At 44.8% G+C, this 21,549-nt stretch overlaps 1 protein-coding gene across 1 annotated transcript in view; it reads right to left on the bottom strand.

Annotated features, from left to right (window-relative positions):
• SRRM4 (serine/arginine repetitive matrix 4) overlaps positions 1–21,549 on the bottom strand; it is a 181,730-nt gene that overhangs the window by 24,524 nt on the left and 135,657 nt on the right. Inside the window, exons 4-8 of the mRNA XM_014347332.4 lie at positions 21,448–21,519; positions 18,185–18,211; positions 16,350–16,400; positions 13,034–13,132; positions 7,681–7,837 (exon numbers count right to left, since the gene is read on the bottom strand). Of these exons, the coding sequence (XP_014202818.1) occupies positions 7,681–7,837; positions 13,034–13,132; positions 16,350–16,400; positions 18,185–18,211; positions 21,448–21,519 (406 nt within the window). The remainder of the gene's footprint in view (positions 1–7,680; positions 7,838–13,033; positions 13,133–16,349; positions 16,401–18,184; positions 18,212–21,447; positions 21,520–21,549) is intronic.

Raw genomic sequence — 21,549 nt, 5'->3', positions numbered from 1 at the left:
ATACACCAGTTCCCCATCACTCAAGGCTGAACACTGGAGCATCAATTCTCTAGTATGTCCAGACTGCCAAACAGGCAGAGAAAATAGGTTTTGGCACCAGAGAATACTATCTGGAAGCTGGAAGTCAGCCATGCGCCCCGAAGTGCAGAGGGTGAGGATCTATATATGGACACTATCTGCTTCAGTACCCCAGGTCAACACTGGAAAACCGGTGAGCCGAGTTATGCTTTGTTTCAGGCATGCTTTCGTTAGCTCCCTTAGTATGTCAGGAAGTAAACTGGAATTAACTGCCAACGTTGGTAGAATGGGAGGTTTCACGTAACAACCCCATTTCCAGTTTCTGTTGAAAAATAAGATCTGGCAACACTGGGCCCAAATCCCTGCCTGGCAAGAATCAGCTGAGAGCAATTACAGCTGCCCCTTTTAGATGGGGCATGAGCTCTCCTGACCCCAAACCCCACGAGATCATTGTTACTCATATCTATTAGCTGGCCACCAAGACCTCTAAGTTGGAGACCCTCTGTTCTAAAAGTTTGTTGCTACTCTGATCCCTCTGTAAATAACATAAACCTGGTACATCTTGTATGTTTCATCTCTTCCTTCCAGATCTGTGAAGTGTATTGCTCCATCTCTCCCATCTCGACCTTTTTAATCCCTCTTGGACTTTTGTCAATGAAAGGAACCAGGAGACCGGATCCATTAAACCATATCCAGACATCAGAGTTATTACAAACTCTTTCTCTCTGGGTCAGGGTAGTCAATCTCAGACTTTTTAAAATTTAATTTTAAAAATTTTAAATACAAAATGTTTTTCATGAACTCAAGGCCATTGGGGGGAAGTGAACTATTTCCCTTTTTACTCCCTCAACCCCCTCCAATGTGAAGCTCCAGTATCTCCCCTGTCTCTCTCTCTCTCTCTCTCCACTCCAAACCTCGCCTCATCTCCTTGTTCCTTAATACACTCAGTGTTCACATTCAGGTTTTTCTAATAAGTAGTTAAATCCCCCCACCATGAACTCCAGCTCCCTGGCGTTTCACTGGGAGTCTCTCTCAGCCCTCCAGGGAAGCCGGCACTGTTATTTATTGTTTTTGTTTCAAATCATTATTTAATCAAGAACGGGGAAAAAAGGCAACCTCTCGCTTACACTTCAAAATTTAATTTCAGCTGAATTCTAAGATCAAGAGGCAGCACGGCCTAATAGGTTACAAAAATACAATCAAGAAGAGAATTCCAATTAAACTGAACAAGTCCATTTACTGAGCTTCAAATGGCCCCATAGAGAGAGGCGGCTATAAAATTTTTTTTTCTTCCCTGCCATATGGGGGACTGGAAATTCTCATGTGAGTGTGGAGCTGTATGGTAGAGCTTTTAGCTAGAGGGTTCTGGTTATTCCTTAAAAAAAAAAAAAAGCTTTTGTTTCACAAAGACATTAAGTTTATTTTCCTTTCTGTTGTTCATCTTCCTTAGTGCACTAATTAGGAAGACAGCAAAAGAATGGATTCATTGACCTGGTGGGAGTTCATTTGGGAGGAGGAGGAGATGGAGAAAGAGAAGGGAGATGTGCAGGGCATTGTGGGAAGATGACAAAGTCCTTTAGGGCTGGGGCTATCCCATGGGGCTGTGCACTGCATTGAACCTTTGGTAGGCAGAGGTGGTCTGGCCTCCTTATTCTTTTCCTTAAGCAGGAGCCAGAGGGAATGACAGCTTCAGGCTCACCCTTTCTTTGAAGCCTCTCCTGAGGACCCCCTGCCCACCTGTTCTCAGAAATTCCCACCGGGGCCCAGTTATATACATTATCACCAGCCCAAATTGAAACAAGAAAAAATAAGTTCAATGTAATTAGTTTTTCATCCTGCTAAATCCTTTCGATTTGAAGACTCATTTTTTCTTCCAAGGTCATGTCTTTCCTACTTCTTCTGATGGTAAAATCTCCCTTTAGTGATAGAAAATGGTGGTTTTCTTTTTTCTGTTCTTCCTTAGCAAAAGTAAAAGTTGACAATGCTATGTCACCTCCCATTAAACAAAACAAAACAAAACAAAACAAACAAAAACCAATGGCCCAGAAAATCCCCAAATCTCATTTCATCCACCTTCTGTACTTTGGTTCCTCTCTTCTCTCAACTATGATGATGGTATTGAATGTTGGATATTGAGTCTCACAGTTGAGCAAGAGCTCAAAGGCTTTGCAGAATGTGCAAGCACCTGGACTAGGGGTCAGAAGGCCTGAGCCATCCAGATTCTCCCTCAGCCCTATTTTCCCTGTCTACAAAGGGGGAAGCATATTCCCATCTCGCCTTTCTCCTGGGGTTGTTGTGAAGTTCACCTGCGATCTTGGATGGATTCAGCTTTTTGAGGCTAGAGATACTCCGAGAACATCATATCTGGGTTTATTTGGGATAAGTTTAGTAAAGCTGCTATGATGACAAAAAATATTATGGCAACTGGGATACTTTGAGGGTTATGTCCCAAGCATTGGGATACATTTTTTCACACAAAGCATAAGCTACATGACGGCAGGACAGTAGATGCTTAATGTTTATTTTTGAAATGAATGGATACCTTATCTTACTCTATCCTCATAACAATCCTATAAGTAGGTATGATTATTATTAGCCCAAGGCACAGATAAGGATATGAGGCCCAAAGATGTGAAATGGCACAGAGGAGGTCATGTAATTAAACATGTGGACTCTGAGGTCAGACTCCCTGGATTCAAACCCTAGCTTCTCTGTTGAATAGCTGCCTTTTACTTATTTTTTCTTGGCTGGGTTTCCTTATCATAAAGTGGACATATTCATGGAAGCTCCATTGAAAAGCTATTATAAAAATAAATGCAATGATGATGATACATGTAAAGAATTGGCCTAGCACCTGGTGCATAGTAGGTGCTCAGTAAACACCTGGTGCATGGCAGGTGCTCAACAGGCATTAGTTATTGCTGTCACCTAGGGTCTCACAGGGAGAGATCAAGAACTCCAGGGTGCCCAGATCCATTCCAAAGTTCATGTCTTAATCATATTGCCTCTTCCAGTTTACAAATTTCATGAGATCCTCTTTTATGGACTGCGAGTTCTGCTTTTATTATTATTGTTTTTGGTTTCGACATTTGTACAGGTTTTTGTTGACAAGGATTAGCAACTATTGGCCCAGGCTGGAGGCAAGAAGAGGAACAAGAAACCTGCCATTATCTTTGGCCCAGCTCCAGACTTGATCAGCCTCCTTCTAGATTTCCTCTCTGGTTATGATAGACTTGATAGAGAGCCCCATATCACAGGGAAAGGGCTTGGCTAATCCTTGGAGCCATGAGCCTCTCCATCATCCAATCCACCTTCCCATCATCCAGCCCACCCTCCATGCCAGCTATCAGGGTAAGCTTTCAAGGCACAAACCACAACTCATAACAGTTCCCCTTTCTCCCAATTTGGTTACATTCCTAGGTACCAACACCTCACAGGGCCTATTTTCCCATCTTCGAAATGGTAATAATAATTGCACCTACTTCAGATAACTGTTTTAGGTACCAAATGAGGCAAAAATTATGTAAAGTATGTGACAGTGCCTGACACATAGTGGTGTTTTCCCCTCCTTCTGTCCATCAACCATTGCAACCCAATGAACTCCTATGCATCCTTCAAAGCCCAGCTCAAATGATCCTTTATTGGTAAAGCCTTCTCAGACATCAAGACAACATTGTCTGGCCCTTACTCTGTGCTTCCATTACACACTGTAGTTGCTTTCATCACTGCCAGGAGTGACATTCACAATATTCGATAACTAGTTTGTTGTGGGTACTGCCCCACCACAAAGGAAGCTGGCTTTGACGCTGAAGGGAAGTAAGTGTCACTTTTCTGTTTCAGGATTTTGAGAAGATCCAGAAAGTGCCAAGGGAGAGAAGGGATGGCTAGGTTGACTGGGGTTGGGTGAGGTAATGACAGGGCCTATTTACCAACTGGCATGAAAGTATTTGAATATTTTAACAACTGGAGAAAGTACTGGTGCTCCTGACTCAATCCCAGCCCTGATTACAAAATGATCACACTATATTGCAGCATTCTTCTGACTACTAGACTGTCAGCCCCTGGAGTTCAGGAAGAGTGTTTTTTTTTTTTTTTCTTTTCTTCTTCTTTTTTTTTTTACAATCTCTCTGCCTCCCCAGTACCTTGAACAGAGATGGTGGAGTGAAGATAAGGACCATGTGTGAGGTAAACTGTCTTGGAATCTTCAATTTGGATTTGGGTGCTGACCAAGCAAGAGAGCCTCAGGTTAGCTTTAGCTCACCAACTAAGATTTCCATTAAGAACCAACCCCAAAATTTGCATATTCATATATGTAAATAAGCCCCTTGATATTATGCAACTGTCCTTGAGTTTTTAAAAAAGCTGTGCATGTGAAATATCTGTAACCAAATATGGCATAGAAAATCCTTCATGCTTGGGCTCCTCTATACCTCCAGAGCCCATATCTTGCCATGGAATTTTATCTCAACCCTCAACTCTAGTCTTTATTTTCCCCCTTCATTGGCTCACCCTTAGCTTTTCAGGTAATTGTTACCTTCTCTGCCCAACCCTAACCCTAATCCCAGTCCCCTCCCCTGTCTGCTAACCTTGCATCCCCAACTAAGCATCTGAGCACCAATTGTTGTGCATTGCCTTAAACTGTTTTTAACTTGTCTGTCTTGCTTCATTAGAAGGCACAGGCTATTTCTTTCTTAGTAATTGGATCCTGAGATAAGTCAGAGCCTGACCCTTTGTAGATGCTCCATAGGTGTTTGTAGACTTAAATGAATGATCAGACAAGTGATTCAATGAAAACGACTCTGCTGTTAGCTTTAACAGAGAGAAAAACTTGGGGCTAGGACCCTTGGAAAACCTTTGATCCAATCTGGAAACTTCTTCCATCTCTGCTTTTGTAATAGAGAAGATGAGAAAGGGCCATGCATGAGGAGCACTCAAAGAACCAGATCTGGGGCCATGTGATTCTTCCAGGAGCCAGGCAACCTTAAGTGGGGCAGAGTAGCCATGTGGGCTGCAGCTACCATTTAGGATGGAAAGAAATTGGTCTGGGAAGCAGGGTTCTTGGCTCTAGTCCCAGCCCAGCCTATGCCTGGAACAATACTACTATTACTACTACTACTACCACTGCTATTACCACTGCTACTACTATTGTGGCTACCACTATCACCACTACTATTACCACCACTACTATCACCACTGCTATCACCACTATTATTTCTACTCTGTTACTATCACAAGCAGTAAGCATTATGCAGCATTTACTTCTTGCCTGTTATACTCTAAAACTTTTACTTACATTGTGTCATTGAATTCTCATAACAATCTTATGAGGTAGGTCTTATTGCTATCCTTGTTTTGCAGTTTTTGAGGAAACTGAGACACAGAAACTTGCTCAAGGAGTCACAGCTGGTAAGTTCAGAGCCAGGATCTGGAATGTTGTCATCATATTATTTGTCAAGTTTTACACCTGTATCAAGTACTGGGCTCAACAGCTGCCTTCTGAAGAAGAGACTGTTATTATCTATATTATTATTATTATTATTATTTCTTACAGATGAGGAAACTAGAGCTCAGAAACATTTAAGTAATTACTACTATCTCAGGGACATGATGTGACCACGAATTAATAATTCCATGTTTTTAAACAACTCTGCCTTGCCATGGCCCATGTAAATCATTTCCTTTCTGTGAATCTCAGTTTCCTTTCTTAGCAATCAGAGCATTAGGCTAGCTGAGCTCTTAAGGCCTCTCTTACAGGTACAGGTGAACCCTGGTTTTTAGCTCTTCTGATAGGGCCAGGCTCATGAAGAACAGTGAGGCATTGTACCTCAAAGCCATTAAGAACCCATGTGTTTTAGGAAAGCAAACTACCAATAGCCAATCTGGTAACCTCCCCAGCTTGTGTGGGAGGACAGACCCAGCTTTTTGTAACATCTTGACAGACATATCTTGTTGGAAAACCATCCCAGACATGTAAGAGTGTATAAGCCAGTTGCCTCCAATGGCACTTTTTAGCTAGGGTCAATTGGGACCTCCAGATGGACTACCACAAATACCATGACCAGAGCGATTAGGCATCCTTTACTAACTTAAAAACATTCCTCTACCTCTTAATGCTCATATTTCAAATTTATCTTTACCTTTGCCACAATCCTCCTGGGAGACAAGCGGGATAATCATGCCCATTTCTCAGGTGAGAAGCTGAGGTTGAGAGGGGTAAAATGACAAGTCCAGCCAAAACAAGACTCAAATCTAGGCCTCTAGACTTTCTATCTTGCTGGGAAGAACCCTTTTTGGATATTTGTGAGAGAGAGAGTACGCAGGTGGGCATTTGCCATCTGCAAGGACTCAGTAACCACAGACATCTCTACCAAGAAGGAGTCTGGGGACAGTTGCAGATGGTTCCAGGTAGGCAGAGGATTTGGGTAAAATTAGACCTTGGTTATGCTGGGTGCCTTGACTGGTAAAGAAGATTCCTGGAATGCACTGCAGATAATTATTGTGTCAACCAGGCCCAACCGTTGTCATTGCTTTCCCTTTCTTGACATCCCCACAAGCACCCCTGAACTTTTCCTTGCTTCCACCTCATCCTTCCTTAGGGACCATCTACCTGAAATTTTCAAGTTCACATGTAGCTAGAGAAGACAGTCCCTTTCACAGCTGTCTGCTGCAATTGTAGACCCTATCAATGTTGACTCTCTTCCTGTTCGTCTGTCTCTTTAGAGTCTACAAAAGGCCTTCACGTACTTTATCTTATTGGATATTCCCAACAATTCCATACGGAAGTGGTATTTACCTCAAGTTTACCAATGAGAAAATGGAGATTAAGTAATTTGCCCAAAGCCACACAGCTAGGAAGTGGCCAAGCTAGGACTGAATTCAGATCCATTTCTAAGTCTCTTGCTCATGGTGTCAAACTATATGAAGTCAAATTCCAGCTTGTCCTTGTTGACTTGGGGCAGCACTGCTTAATTCTATTCAATGCTGGGTTGCTAAATTGGATTAACTCTTGCCTTGCTCTGGGGCTTTACCCCAGCCCTTAACCTCTCTGAGCCTTGATTCTTCTTTCCTATCTGTAGAAGGGACTAGTGAGAACAGCTGTGCCCTCTACTCCCAAGACCTTGTGTGGCTACATGAGAGGATGTAGGTCAAGAGCTATGACCTCCTTGGAAGAAAATTCTCCTATAAATTCAAGGTCATGTTTATAGGTGAAATGAAATCCCAGCTGCCAACCAATGCTGCCAGCCAGCTGGCATAAAAGATGCAGATTTCATGTAAAAGCTGGAGTGCCTCTGTTATGTCAAAGAGCCCTTCTTTTCCTTTCTCTCCCAAAAACAAACAAACAAACAAAAAATCCTCCTATGGTATCTTAAACATGTCTTCCTGCAGATATCACTCTGGAGACAAGTATTTATTTGTCAACATTCCCCTGATAAAAAGACTGAGTATTTAGTTTTTCTCCCCCTGCCCCCCAAAATCCCCAAGCCAGTGTTGCCAAAGTCTGGTGAATGATCATTTGGTTCATCATTAATGAGGTCTGGAGCCAGTGGGATATTTTGTCAGAAATTGAATTAAAGTGTATCATACACTGCCCTGAACTTGTGCCTCCACATCCCCCAAGTGTCGTGGCCAAGGCTGGCAGAGGAGGCTGTGAAGAATACTTACTACACCCCTGGCTGACAGGTAGCCAAGCATCTGGAGGGGTTGACTGGGCGGGCGACTGGACTGGGCCTCAGGGCTGTCCTTGCAGAGGGTCTTGGAGCAGCGGCGGGAGTGCCTTCGGCGGGACTTCTGCCCTTCCTCAGGGGAGCGGCCGCGGTGCCTGGGGATGGGGGAGACAGACCTGAGGGTCTTTTGAAGGGGAGCATGGTAGGGAGATGGATGCAGGACCAACAGGATCTGAGGATGATGAAGTGTGTTTGGGGGTGTTTGTATATGTTCATATGTGATATTGTTCCTAGGTATGTCTGCATGTGTGTGTATGAAAGCTGGACTGTGTGTATATTCATTTATTTATTCATTCATCCATTTAACCATCCATTCATCCATTTATCCATCCATCCTTCCATCCATCCATCCATCCATCTGTCTAAGCAACCATCTATTCATCCATCTAACTAGCCATCTCTCAATCATCCATCCATCAATCCAACCAATCATGTATCCATCCATCCCTCCATCTAACCATCCATCCATCCTTTCATTTGTCTTAGAAACCATCTATCCATCCATCTAACCATCCATCCATCCATCCATCCATCCATCCATCCATCCATCCGTCTAAGCAACCATCTATCCAGCCATCTAACCATCCACCCAATCATCCATTCATTCATCTATCCATCCATCCATCCATCTGTCTAAGCAACCATCTATCCATCATCCACCCATCCAACCATTCATTCATCTATCCATCCATCCATCCGTTCATCCACTCATCCATCCATCCATCTAACTATTCATCTATTCATCCATCCATCCAATCATCCAACCATCCATCCATCCATCCATTTATCCATCCAACTAACCAACCAACCACTCAGCCAACCATCTATCTATCCATCCATCCATCCATCTGTCCTTCCTTCCATCTGTTCATCCACCCAACTAACCATCTAACCATCCATCCATCCATCCATCCATTTGTCCAACTAATCATTCATCCATTCATCCATCTAACCATTCAGCCATTCATCCATCCATCTACCTAACCAACAATCTATTCATCCATTCATCCACCTATCCATCCATCTATTCATTCCTTTATTTATTCATTCTCTTACTTGTTCATTTGACAAATACTACTTCGTGTACCTGGAACTGCTTTAGGGTCTGAGGATGCAGCTTTAAAAACAGAAAACGTCCCCATCCAGATTCAGTTATTCAGTTTAATGTCACTTGTGTACCTCTCTGATTGTCTGTCACGTGACTATGTGTATGTCTGGGTGTGTCCATCTGTGTTTCCATGTGTTTGTCTATAAATGTAACTGTGTATAACTGTGTGTCTTTGTGTATGTGACTTTGCCATCTGTGAAATAAAGACATCCTGTTGACTGTCACCCAAAACTTTAGTGAAAAAAAATGGCTGACAAAAATGACAGAGATGCCTTCTGCAAGTTTGTCACGTCTAGATCTGGCTGCTTGGTCTGCAGTAAAAACCAAAGGCATGTCTGACTTCTTAGAAAGGGCATGCTCAGACTCTGCATATCTTATTAGTTATCTGAGCCACCGAAGTAATAAAAATAGCACATTATGGATTTGCATGGTATGTATACACCTCTCTTGAAGCACTTTCACAGTTTTCCCTACAACTTGAAGGCATAGACAGGGCAAGGTATTACTTTCCCATTTTACAGATGAGGGAGCCGAAGCTCAGAGATGTTTAGGGATCTTCCTGAGGTCAAACAGCCTGAAAGTGGCAGAACAAGGGCCAGGGCAGTTTTTTGCCCCTCTAGGAAGTAGCGCCTGGGATTCATGCCCTGGAGTGACCCTGACTGCTCTGTGGCTTGAAAATCATGTTTCTACTGAATGTGTAACCTGTGTGCCAGCTCTCAGTTTGCTTCCATTTCTGCTAGGAAGCTCCTCAGCTCAGTAGGCACTGGGAGCTCAGATGCCAACACCATCAGGAGGAGATGGGACAGCAGAGGAGGCCCGGGGTAGTGTTTGTGATGTTAACCATTTATTTAACAGGTAAGTTGCTAAAGCCTTGTATGATTCTCTGGCCCAGGCCAGTAGGGCTTAGCTGCTGAGAGATAATTCATCCTGGGGTGTAGGTGAAGTGCTCAGGCTGAGTCACACTAACCTGGTGCCTATTCCAGCTCTGCCAGACACTTCCTAGCTATGTGACCTCGCTCAGATCCCTTTGCCCACCAAAAGGCAGTTGTCTCTGCTGTAACAGATCAGAGATGTGGTTTAGCTCATTTGGCCAACATCCTCCAGAAAAAGGCCACCAGGAGTCCACCTGGGGTTGAACAAACATTGTTGTCACTCCTTGATACCATACGTCTCTGTAAGAGGGTATTAAAAAGAACCTATCATAGGCTTTGGGCTGGTGATAGGTGGTTTGGGGAGCATTTACATATCTGGAGCTTTGTTCAGAATTGGATGCTGCCAGGAAGTGGGGGTAATTCTGACTGGGTGTCTTCATCAGTCTTATTTAGAAAGAGGGAGGACTAGACCGAGGCTAAGGCTGACTGCCGAGGAAGCAGCAGTCACTCATATTAGGCAGGGTTGAGAGAGGCTTGGTCACTTTTGTGTTTTGCGGTGTTCTCATCTGGGCTCAGACTTGATTACAGAGGGAGCTTAGTTTTGTCTTGAGCAATCAGGGCTGCAGAGTGGCCTTGTTGGATGGTGATATTCTTGGAAATTATTGATGTTCAGCAGAAACACCAAGGCCTAATTGTGATAGTAGGTACCAAGGGCCTCTTCCTCAAATGCTTCCCACACATCACCTGGGGAGATTTAAAAATCTCACTGTTCTGGTCTCATCTCATCTGGATTAAATCAGAATGTTTAGAGGGTGGGATCCAGGCATTGGCATCTTTTAAAACTTCCCAAGTGACTGAAAAGGGCAGCCGAAGTAGACAAGCACCAGCACAGCACGTAGTGTTATCAGAATGATGAGAGAGAAAATGTATTGAAAATCTTAGCACAGTGTCTGACACAGAGCAGGATTTGGGTAAATATTCCTCTCCTGCCTCCTCTTTCTCCTTCTCCCCCTTCTACCTTCTCCTTCTCCCTTTTTCTTCCTTTCTTTTCTTTTCTTTTTTTTTTTTTTTGAGACAGACTTTCACTTTTGTCACCCAGGCTGGAGTGCAATGGTGCAATCTTGGCTCACTGCAACCTCCGTCTCCTGGGTTCAAGCGATTCTCCTGCCTCAACCTCCCGAGTAGCTGGGATTACAGGTGCCCACCACCACACCTGGCTAATTTTTGTATTTTTAATAGAGACGAGGTTTCACTATGTTGGCCAGGGTGATCACTAACTCCTGACCTCAGGTGATCTGCCCACCTCAGCCCCCCAAAGTGCTAGGATTACAGGCACGAGACATTGTACCTGGCTCCTCCTCCCTTTTCCTATAGATATTCTGCTTTATTTGGGAAAAGTGGGGCCAGGGCAATGAAATTTTAAAATCTACCCTTGTGATGTGAACGGAGAGTCAAGTGTGAGATGCATTTCAGAAAGAAAAAAGCAGCTCCTCACATCTGGAAGCTGGAGGTCTCAGTGCCCCCATTGAACATCAACAATTCCAAACACCAATAAAGCCCCAGTTCTTTTTTTTAAATTTATTTATTATTATTATACTTTAAGTTTTAGGGTACATGTGTACAATATGCAGGTTAGTTACATATGTATACATGTGCCATGCTGGTGCGCTGCACCCACTAACTCATCATCTAGCATTAGGTATATCTCCCAATGCTATCCCTCCCCCCTTCCCCCACCCCACAACAGTCCCCAGAGTATGATGTTCCCCTTCCTGTGTCCATGTGTTCTCACTGTTCAGTTCCCACCTATGAGTGAGAATATGCGGTGTTTGTTTTTTTGTTCTTGCAATAGTTTACTGAGAATGATGATTTCCAATTTCATCCATGTCCCTACAAAGGACATGAACTCATCATTTTTTATGGCTGCGTAGTATTCCATGGTGTATATGTGCCACATTTTCTTAATCCAGTCTATCATTGTTGGACATTTGGGTTGGTTCCAAGTCTTTGCTATTGTGAATAATGCCACAATAAACATACGTGTGCATGTGTCTTTATAGCAGCATGATTTATAGTTAAAGCCCCAGTTCTTATTCTTGCTCTTCTCCTTCCCTTCCTCCTTCTTCTCATCAACAAGATGCCTTCTCAGGTTGGGACAACCAATGTATTAGCATAGAGATAGTCCAGGTTAGGAGAAAACTAACTTGAAAAGGCATTCGAGTGAACTTTCTACTTTGCACTGTTTGGGTTTACATAGTTTGCTTAGCTTCTCTGTGCTTAGAGTGGTCCCTTAGTGAAGTCTAGAGCCACGTTCCCTGATTTCAATCATAACTGTCACTTAGTTGCTAAGAGACTAGTAAAGTCCTTAACCTCCCCATGCCTCAGTTTTCTCATATTTAAAATGGGGATAACAATAATGCCCACTTGTTATGGTTGTAGAGAGGATCCTGCAAGTGGATGTACAAAGAGCAGCTAGGGCTGGGGGCAGTGGCTCACACCTGTAATTCTAACACTTTGGGAGGCCGAGACGGTTGGATCACTTGAGGTCAGGAGTTTGAGACTAGCCTGGCCAACATGGTGAAACCCTGTCTCTACTACAAATACAGAAATTAGCCAGGTGTGGTGGCGGGCGCCTGTAGTCCCAGCTACTCCGGAGGCTGAGGCAGGAGAATCGCTTGAACCCAGGAGGTGGAGGTTGCAGTGAGCCAAGATCGCCCCACTGCACTCCAGACTGGGCTATAGGGTGAGACTCTGTCTCAAAAAAAAAAAAAAAAAAAAAAAAGCAGCTAGTATGGTGTTGTCATTCCTATAAGTGATGGCAGCAAGACCTTTTGGTCTCCAGCCCTTTCTCTTGTTTTTGTTTTTGTTTTGAGATGGAGTCTTGCTCTGTCACCCAGGCTGGAGTGCAATGGCGTGATCTCGGCTCACCACAACCACCATCTCCCGGGTTCAAGCGATTCTCCTGTCTCAGCCTCCAGAGTAGCTGGAATTAAAGGTGCCCACCACTACGCCCAGCTAATTTTTTGTATTTTTAGTAGAGACAGGGTTTCACCATATTGGCCAGGCTGGTCTTGAACTCCTGATCTCATAATTTGCCCACCTCGGCCTCCCAAAGTGCTAGGATTACAGGCGTGAGCCACCGCACCCAGGCTCTCCAGCCCTTTCTCTACAGGGAAGTGGTGCCAGCTGCTGAGTCTGAGGAAGGGGGCCAAACCCTGTGCTGGAAGTGTGGAGGCGAAGCTAGTGTTAACAGTGTCTTAGCCTGGGCTCGGCCGTGGCTGACAGAAGAGGATCCTGGGGCAAGGGGTTACCTGCTCTCACAGCTTGAGGGGCGGGACTCCGAGCTCTGGGACCGCGAAGGGCAGCGGTGATGGCGGTGGCGGTGAGACTTTCGGGGCCGGCTTCGAGATCTTGGGGGGATGAGAAGGAACGAGTCAGAGGAGAGGAGAGAGAGAGTAAAAAAGGGAGAGTGAGAGATTTGATCTTGTGACACCCGTTTTTCCATTGCACTCGTCACCATCCCTCCCGAAGTTCTCCATCTCCCTCAACCCCATGTGTTAGTCCAGCTTCCTGCCTGGGTATTGGGTGGAGGGTTCCGTAACCAATGGTACTGAATACGGGTGAGCAGAAAGGGGTCCTCTGGAGGGAGTGTGGATGACTCAGGGCCCTCCCTGCTCCCCAGATGACACCCTAGGCAGAAAGTCACTTCCCCATGTCTCCTCTGCATCACTCAAGGCAGGTGCCTCAATGTCACAGAGCTTCAGGGGCCATTCAGGGAGCATAAATATGTGGATCAGCCAAGCACTAACACAATATCAACCGGAGGCCCGAGTTAAAACAGAAGGTGCTGCTTTGCCTCCAGAATATTTGTGTGGTGATCCTCTAATTTTTCAAGTGAGTGTGGAAATACAGATTTTTAGATAAAATATTCTTATTTTAAACAGAAGCTCATTTTTTTTAAAGGCACCTTTTTGGGCAAATGAAACACATTTGCAGAATAAATTAGGCCTTTGGGCTGCCAATTTACAACCTCAGACCTGGAAAATTAAGTCCAGGTTCTTAGCATGGAGTCAAAAGCCTTTCAGGATGGGCTACAAACCTCATTAAAAACAAAAATTAGAACAACACCAATTACTACCACTACCACTAACAGTGGTGTTACTGCAGGTTACTTCAGCTACTTCTAAGTAGTAATAATTCAGAAATAGTAGTGGCAGCGGCAGTGGTAATTGAAGATATATAAAGGATGTCAATGGTTTGGGCCAAACGAGAAAGCCAGTGGGAGTTAGAGATGATTCTGTTGGGAGGTAACTTGGTTATCTCAACAAAGGACTCAGGGATTCCTCTAATGTAATCATCAGACCATATCCCTTCCCTGCTTAAAACTTTCCCATTGCTCTCATATCAAGTTCAAACTCTGATCCTGAACCTCAGGCAGCTTCAGGAGCTAGCCCTTGCCTAGTTCTCTGGCCTCACTGCTTGTCTTCTTCTGCCCTGGCCTGGTGGGCTAAAGCAGCTCTGAACTGTATGTATGCTGGCTCACACATTTCCCAGTTCATGATGTCTTAGGGATGATGATGATAACAATGGTGACGATGACAGGTAACCCATATCTAACACATACTTCATGCCAGGCACTGTTTTCTAAGCATTTTTCTTAAAGGGATTCATCTATTCTTCATAACAACCTATGAAATAGATTCTCTTATTATTCCCATCTTACAGATGAAGAAACTGAGGCACAGAGAGTTTAAACCACCTGCTTAACTTGCAGCCTGGAATGGTTACTTCCCATCCTCACCTGCGGCTTAGATGCTGCCTCCTGCGGGAGGCCACCAAGCCCTTTTCCCAGTGCCTGTGTTCCCACAATGCCCAGGGTTTCGTCTGCTGTTCTGTGACCAGCCGTATGTCTGGCTCCTGTGAGCTCTTCAAGGCCGGGACAGTGTCTGGCTCATCTCTGTCCTTGGGCCCAGCGCAAGGCCAGTCACATAGTAGGGCCTCATTAAGGGATGTTGAATGAAAGGAGGCTAACTCACTCCAGCAGCCACTTGCCTAGAAGCAGCCCTGACCGTGGACTTGGTAAGAATAAGCCATCGTTTATCTTGAATCCTCAAGATTCCTAGCCTTATTCTTCTTGTCTTTTTTCTCTCTTGCCTCTTGTCTTTTGGCTTGCACAAGCTTTCTGATGGGGCTCATCCAGCTCTTGCCACCGGGGAGGGTGGCCACCTTGCTCCCCTTACTCAGGCAGTCCTTATCTCAGTGATGGTCCTTCCTAGCGCTGTTGAGGTCTGGGCCTACCCCCTGACTCTGTGGCTGCCTACCCTGGGGCCCCACTGGTCAAGTGACACCGAGATTGCTGAGAACGTGTACTCTATCTGTGCTTAGTGTGAAAGCACATTCAATACATGTGGCCAATAATTGTCTCTTGACTTGAGCGAAACAAATTCGATGATAAGGAAGTTCTTCCCTCAGCTAATTCAAGGCTCTACTGCTTTCTTCTGGAGCATTCCCCAGGCCTCTGTGGTGGTGGCTGAAATGCCCTCCTTCGTCCTGACCTTGGGTGAAAAGACCATTTGGGGCAGCAAAGCTGGGCACCCTCCCTCTGCATCCCTGCCTCCTCTTTTTCCTCCCTGGCAGTCGACTACCTTTCATCTTATTGTCTTTGATCCTCTCTTTAGAAGCTTCTTGGCAGGAGATAAAATATTAGTTGATTGGAAAACACACGCATTAACATTTGCAGGATATAAAGTAGGTAGGTTGTAACCAAATTTACTTTTAATTTGGCTGGGAACTGAACTCCACAGGCAGCAGTGGCTGATTTGAATTTCTACTACCAGCTATAAACTGTGAAACAGCTGGGGCCCCAAGACTGGAGCTAGGAGCTTCACTGACATCTCCACACTGTAAATCCAACAGTCAGCACATGAATTCATACACATGCTCACACACGTGCACCCATGTGATCACACCCCCATGACCACCCATGCACAGGTAAAAACCACCATACAACCCCTGTGCACAAAATATACACAGGTACTTACACAGCGCACACACACAGTGCATAGAATTTAGTGTGCCCTATGTATACCATTCACATTCATGCTCACACAAGCACAGACACACAAATGCATTGGTGTAGACACAAATATAGACCACACAATGTTCCCATATTGTATACATTTGTACACACAGTGTACAAAAATGTAAAAATGTACAGACATCTACAATGCATACACTAGATATATACATACTATGTATAAATATACACACAAGGTATACTCACAAGGGACACACCAGGCACACACATGCACCCTTTCATGCAACATAAACAAGCGTGCATACACATACACATCATATACACACGACCCGGTGCATTCATACATTCCTAAACCTACAACACACGCAGTTATGCCTTTCTGTCCCTCCCTCTCCCCTTCCTTCCTTCCTTCCTTCCTTCCTTCATTCCTTCCTTCCTGCCTGCCTTCCTGCCTTCCTGCCTTCCTCTCACCCGCTCACCTTCTCCTCCCTTTCCCTGTTTATTTGGCAACTCTAAGACTCTGGCTTTTAAGAAGCCAGATGCCCCACCTCCTCAAACTGATGAGTACATTCCAGGTAGTATCTACTTACTGTTTCTTGTGCCTCTTCTCATCTCTTCTTTTGCTTTTTGGGCTAGAGGAGCTAAACAAGAAATGGTCAATTAATTGAAAGATGCAAAATTCTAGTTAAAGATAAACAAGTAGTTAAAATGCTTAACACACAGTGTGAGATCCAGGCAGTTTTGGAATGGACACCGATCATTGCCTCAGACTGGAAAATTCACTGCCAACATTTTCATGCAGCAAATTCAGCTAGGGATACCGATGCACACACATATGTTGAGAATGGAGTGTGGAGGATGCCAAGTTCAGCTTTGCTAGGTTAATAATAATGGCAGCAATAAAGGTAGTAATAACAATGTCTGCCATTTTTTGAGACTTTAATTACAGGCTAGGCACTCTGTTGAATACTTTCGTCAACAACTTCATTTTATTCTCTCCACAACCTATGGGTGGAGGCACAATTTAACAAGTGCTCATTCTAAGCTGAACCTCAGATGGGCAAAGAAACTTGGTTAGGATTGCACAGGTGAGCTAGGATGTGGCCATGGATCTGAGACCATGCATCCCCAGAGCCCATGCTCTTGACTGCTGTTCAATCAATTTATAAGAGAAGCAAATGGAATATCCAGGAAGATATTTGAGCTCTCATGAAGCTTGGTAGATTCTGAAATGGTCTGCCCATTCATATTCAAGTATCTGCGTTTAAATTATTTTTTGAGTCATAGGGCTGGGGTCTGAGTACAATGGATAAGAATGACTTGGGGTCTCAGTGTAATCAAATAGAGATCAGGGAGGATGAACACACTATTTGGTAGTTTAAGCTAGACTGGTTGCAGAGGGTCACCAAGAATCTATTACTGGCCTAGGACCTGGGAAGGGGCAATTTTATTTCATCTAACTAGCTTACACCTTGAAGCCAGCCACAGGATCTATCTTCATGTTGAGACTCACCCTAGGCAGTGGGAGAGCCCAGGACCTTGCTGACAGATCCAAATTCAATTGGACCCAAGATCCGCCTCTGCTTCTTAGCTGCTGTGGAGGGTAGTTACCCGTCCCTTTAAAACCTGGCTTCTTCAACCGTGAAATGGGGCCATTACTCAAGCTGCAGAGCTGAGTGGACAGAGGACATTGGCAACCAATATCTACTTATTAAGTGAACAAATGACAGGGCTTTGCATTTTGCAGATTGCTCTAGATGTGTTTATTGTTATTTAAGAAGCCATCGTCACTCCCCTCACCCTCTGTCTACAGATTTGGGTTTGAATTTTGGCTCCGATACCTTCTGGTTCTATCTGTGGACATTCCTGTTCCATTCTATCTTAGTCTCAGTTTCCTCATCTGTAAAATGGGAGCAATAAACATATCCACTGTGCAAGGTTGTGGTAGGGATTAATGAGAATTAAAAACATCTACACATGGAAGGGACTTAGCTCAGGATCCAGTTTGGAGTGAGGACCCTGTAAGTAATAACTATTTGTGTTCACCCAGTGTGTCCAGTATACGAGGACTTGGCCGTGTTCCTTGGCCAGATCTGGGAAGGTTTTGGTGGTGTGACAGGACTGTTTCCCTATGTGCCCCAGTTCAAGATTCCAACCAGTGGCAGGGGTAATGAGACATTCTGGGGTCGAGACATCGATAGGGCTGGTCCAAGATCAACCCCCTGGCCTGATGGAAGTCAAAAGCTGGCTTGGAATACTCAGAAAAAACAGCCCAGACCTTCATTTTGGAGGAAACTGAGGCCCAGGAAGATGAAGGGGTCATGCCTAAGAGCACAGATGGAAACTGAGGGCTGACCTAGAAGCTGCCCCAAGCTGGCTGAGAAAGCAGAAAATTGAACAGGCAGTCAGAGAACAAGAGTCTTACCTGTGCCTTCTCTTCTTGGAGAATGACCTGAAAAGAAAGAAAGAAAAAAAAATGAAAAGAAGAATCAAAGAAAAAAAAGGCAGAGAAAGAGAGGGAGAGAGAGAGAGATGGAGAGAGGGAGAGAAGGAGAGAAAGGAGGAAGGAAGAAAGGGAGGGAGGGTGAAGGAAGGGAGGGAGGGGAAAACATAAATATAGGTGAGTTTGAAAGTTTTTTTTTTCCTGGTATGAAGGTATCAGCATGTTTGTGATCACGCTACAGGGGGTCGGGACACCTAGCTAATCCTCCTCCTCTCTTAGATTTCAGAGACTATGAAAATTGTATGGGAGATACTGGTTTGATTCTGAATTTCCAGATCAAAGCCTACCGGTGCTCCAATCCTCCCCCAAAACTGTCAGTAAATCTGTCCTGGATGAGGCTGGATAAGGAGAACGTAGAGAGAGTCTTCTGCCTTTCCCCTCCTCCATTCTCCATCTCATCTTCTCTCTCCCTTGTTGTGCATTCCTCCTCCTCCTCATCCTCATCATCACCGTCGTCATCATGAGACAGCCAGCTTCCACATGTGGAACTCTTACTGTGTGCCAGGTTCTGTACTTAGCACCTGTCACGTACAATCTCATTCAATCTTCCCCAAGCCCTGTGGAGTACTATTAACAACCATTTTACAAAGACACTGACGATCAGAGAAGTTGATTAAGTTGCTCAGAGTCAAACAGCATCACCCATGTAGCTTCTTCTCATTCTTCAGTGCTCCAGTTGGAGGCCATCTTCTCCTTGTAACATTTTCTGAGTTCCTCAGGCTGGTTGGATGCCTCCCCTCTACTCCCCCAAGCTCTGGGTGAGCCTCTGAGCTTATCATCATCAGGGTACAGACTTCTCCATATTAGAATGATCGATTTTCCCCACTAGAATGTGAGAATTGGAAGGCAGGGACTGGGTTTTGGTTTCTTTTCTGGGACTCAGAATCCTCATTCATGATACATAATGGGTGTTCAATAAATAGATGTGAAAAATCATTTTTTAAAAATTTTAATTTTTATTCTAAGTTCTGGGGTACATACGCAGGATGTGCTGGTTTGTTACATGTAATGTGTGCCATGGTGGTTTGCTGCACCTATCAACCCATCACCTAGGTATTAAGTGCAGCATGCATTAGCTAGAAAAATGAAAAATTTTTTAAAACTCAGAAGCCTTGCTAACTGAGGAGAGACAAAAAAAAATCTCAGTGCTTTCGCTACCCCTAGGTCCCATCTCCAAAAGTGTCAGCTATCATTCACCAAACATTTCAAGAGCTTGGAGAGGCTGGACCAGGAGTAGGATGGTGCTCGGGAGGTCAGGGTTTGGGAAGGAACAGCAACAGGATTTCCCCTCCTAATCATCTCCCTCATATGAACCCCCTACTCTGTAAAGCTCTAAGACCTGGGCTGACCGGGCAGGAAAAGCCTGTTTCTGACTGTCTGTCAGTGTCTTTCTCATGAGAAGGAATCTGTGAGTGAGAAGCCACCTGGCTTCCAGAGCCCAAATATGGGAAAGTTGTTCTCCCTTCCCCCAGTGAACCCCCAAATTGGGAGGAGCTGCTCAGCAAAGGGAGGTGATAAGGTGGCCATCTAGAATCATAAGTGTGGGCCATTGCCTCTACAAAGGACTCCACTTGGGGAAAGATTTCTGACACCAAATTAACAACATTTCACTAATTAGTTTGCCCACGCCTTGTAGTAAACACAAACTCAGATAACATCAGTCAGGAAGTCTGGGCAGGTGGTTGACATAACCAGTGAGAGCAAACTGAGTTTGAGGCCACTCTAGCAACCAGCACTGAGATGTGGTCATATCCCTGGATTGGGAAAAGCCACACTGGTGCAACTTTGAACTGGACTTGAGATGCAGGGGGAAGCCCCCAAACAACCTCTTACCTCTCGTTCATTCTGTTGTTAATTGCACAAGTAATCTACAATTGATGTAGGAAAATTGGATGATACGGATAAGCAAAAGTAATATATAAATCACTCTTTTCCCATTATCCGCAGCTCACTACAGCAAATAACTTGTATAGGGAGCTTCAAACTTCCTGCCTCCAGGGGCCAAGCAGGCTTTGTAAGTGGGTAGAGCAGGCTGGACAGGTCCTAAGGCCAACTGGAGCACAGGTACCCACTCTGTCTAAATGCATGGCAACTCCTCAGCTCCAGGGGATGGTTGCTCGTGGGAAAATAGGCCCAGAGAAGACAGACCTTCTGACTCTACAGAGGAACTAGAAAACTGTATTTCTGTATTGCAGAATCTTCCAATTATAAAATGTTGGTTTGGGCCATAAACCACAAACCTGAGCCCTCTGTTGTATATCCTTTGTTTGTTTGTTTGTTTGTTTTTTAGACAGAGTCTCACTCTGCTGCCAGGCTGGAGTGCAGTGGAGCGATCTCGGCTCACTGCAACCTCTGACTCCCCGGTTCAAGTGATTCTCCTGCCTCAGCCTCCCAAATAGCTGGGATTACAGGCACGTGCCACCACACCCGGCTAATTTTTGTATTTTTAGTAGAGACTGGGTTTCACCATGTTGGCCAGGATGGTCTCGACCTCCTGACCTCGTGATCTGCCTGCCTTGGTCTCCCAAAGTGTCGGGACTACAGTATCCTTTTAGTCTTTTCCTTCCCCTGTAAACATACACGTGTGTGTGTGTGTGCACAGTGAACACCAGGAACATGGGCCCAGTTCATAATGCGCTGTAACCACCGTCACTGCATCCCCATGCACCAGCATGGGAAATCTCAGCACAGCCATGTTTTTCAACATGATCTCATTCTCTAGCATGCAATGGACTGACAAGAGGGGCCTTTCCTTGGGAATTTGGAATAAGGAACAAGACAGAGAGATTCAGTGTCTCCTTGCAACTTGGCCTGCAACATGGAGAGATGGGGCAGGGTGCAGCCATGTCCCTCATGGGGACCAGGAGACAGCGGGCACTTCAGGTCCCAAGTGGGTCCTATCAGCTTTCCACTCCTTGTTCTAGCCCCTTGCTCAGGCCTGGCTGATCCCTGAGTCACTCCTGCTTCTTTATAATCAAGTCCTCCTCTGGCCTCAGTTAGCATGTGTGGACCTCTAGTCTTCGCAGCCACAGTGCCAGCTTACACAAGACACAAATACGTAAAAAGACATAGATAATTATTTTACGTAAATGACATGATATGCTTCCAGATGACCTTTTGGTGCCATCAACTGTCCTCCCCACCCCACCTGGGGAGGTCTTGTTTGCAGAGAAAAAGGACAATACCTGCGTCGCTTGTGTTTCTTGGAACTTTTCTTCTTCTTTTTCTTGACAGGCGATGGGCTATAGGATGAGGACCTGCCAGGGCCAAGAAGACACACTTCAGAA

Source organism: Pan paniscus, chromosome 10 (assembly GCF_029289425.2).
Source record: "Pan paniscus chromosome 10, NHGRI_mPanPan1-v2.0_pri, whole genome shotgun sequence".
Classification (NCBI taxonomy): Eukaryota; Metazoa; Chordata; class Mammalia; order Primates; family Hominidae; genus Pan; species Pan paniscus.
The sequence above is the reverse complement of the archived record's forward strand: the minus strand, read 5'-3'. Positions and strand labels throughout refer to the sequence as shown.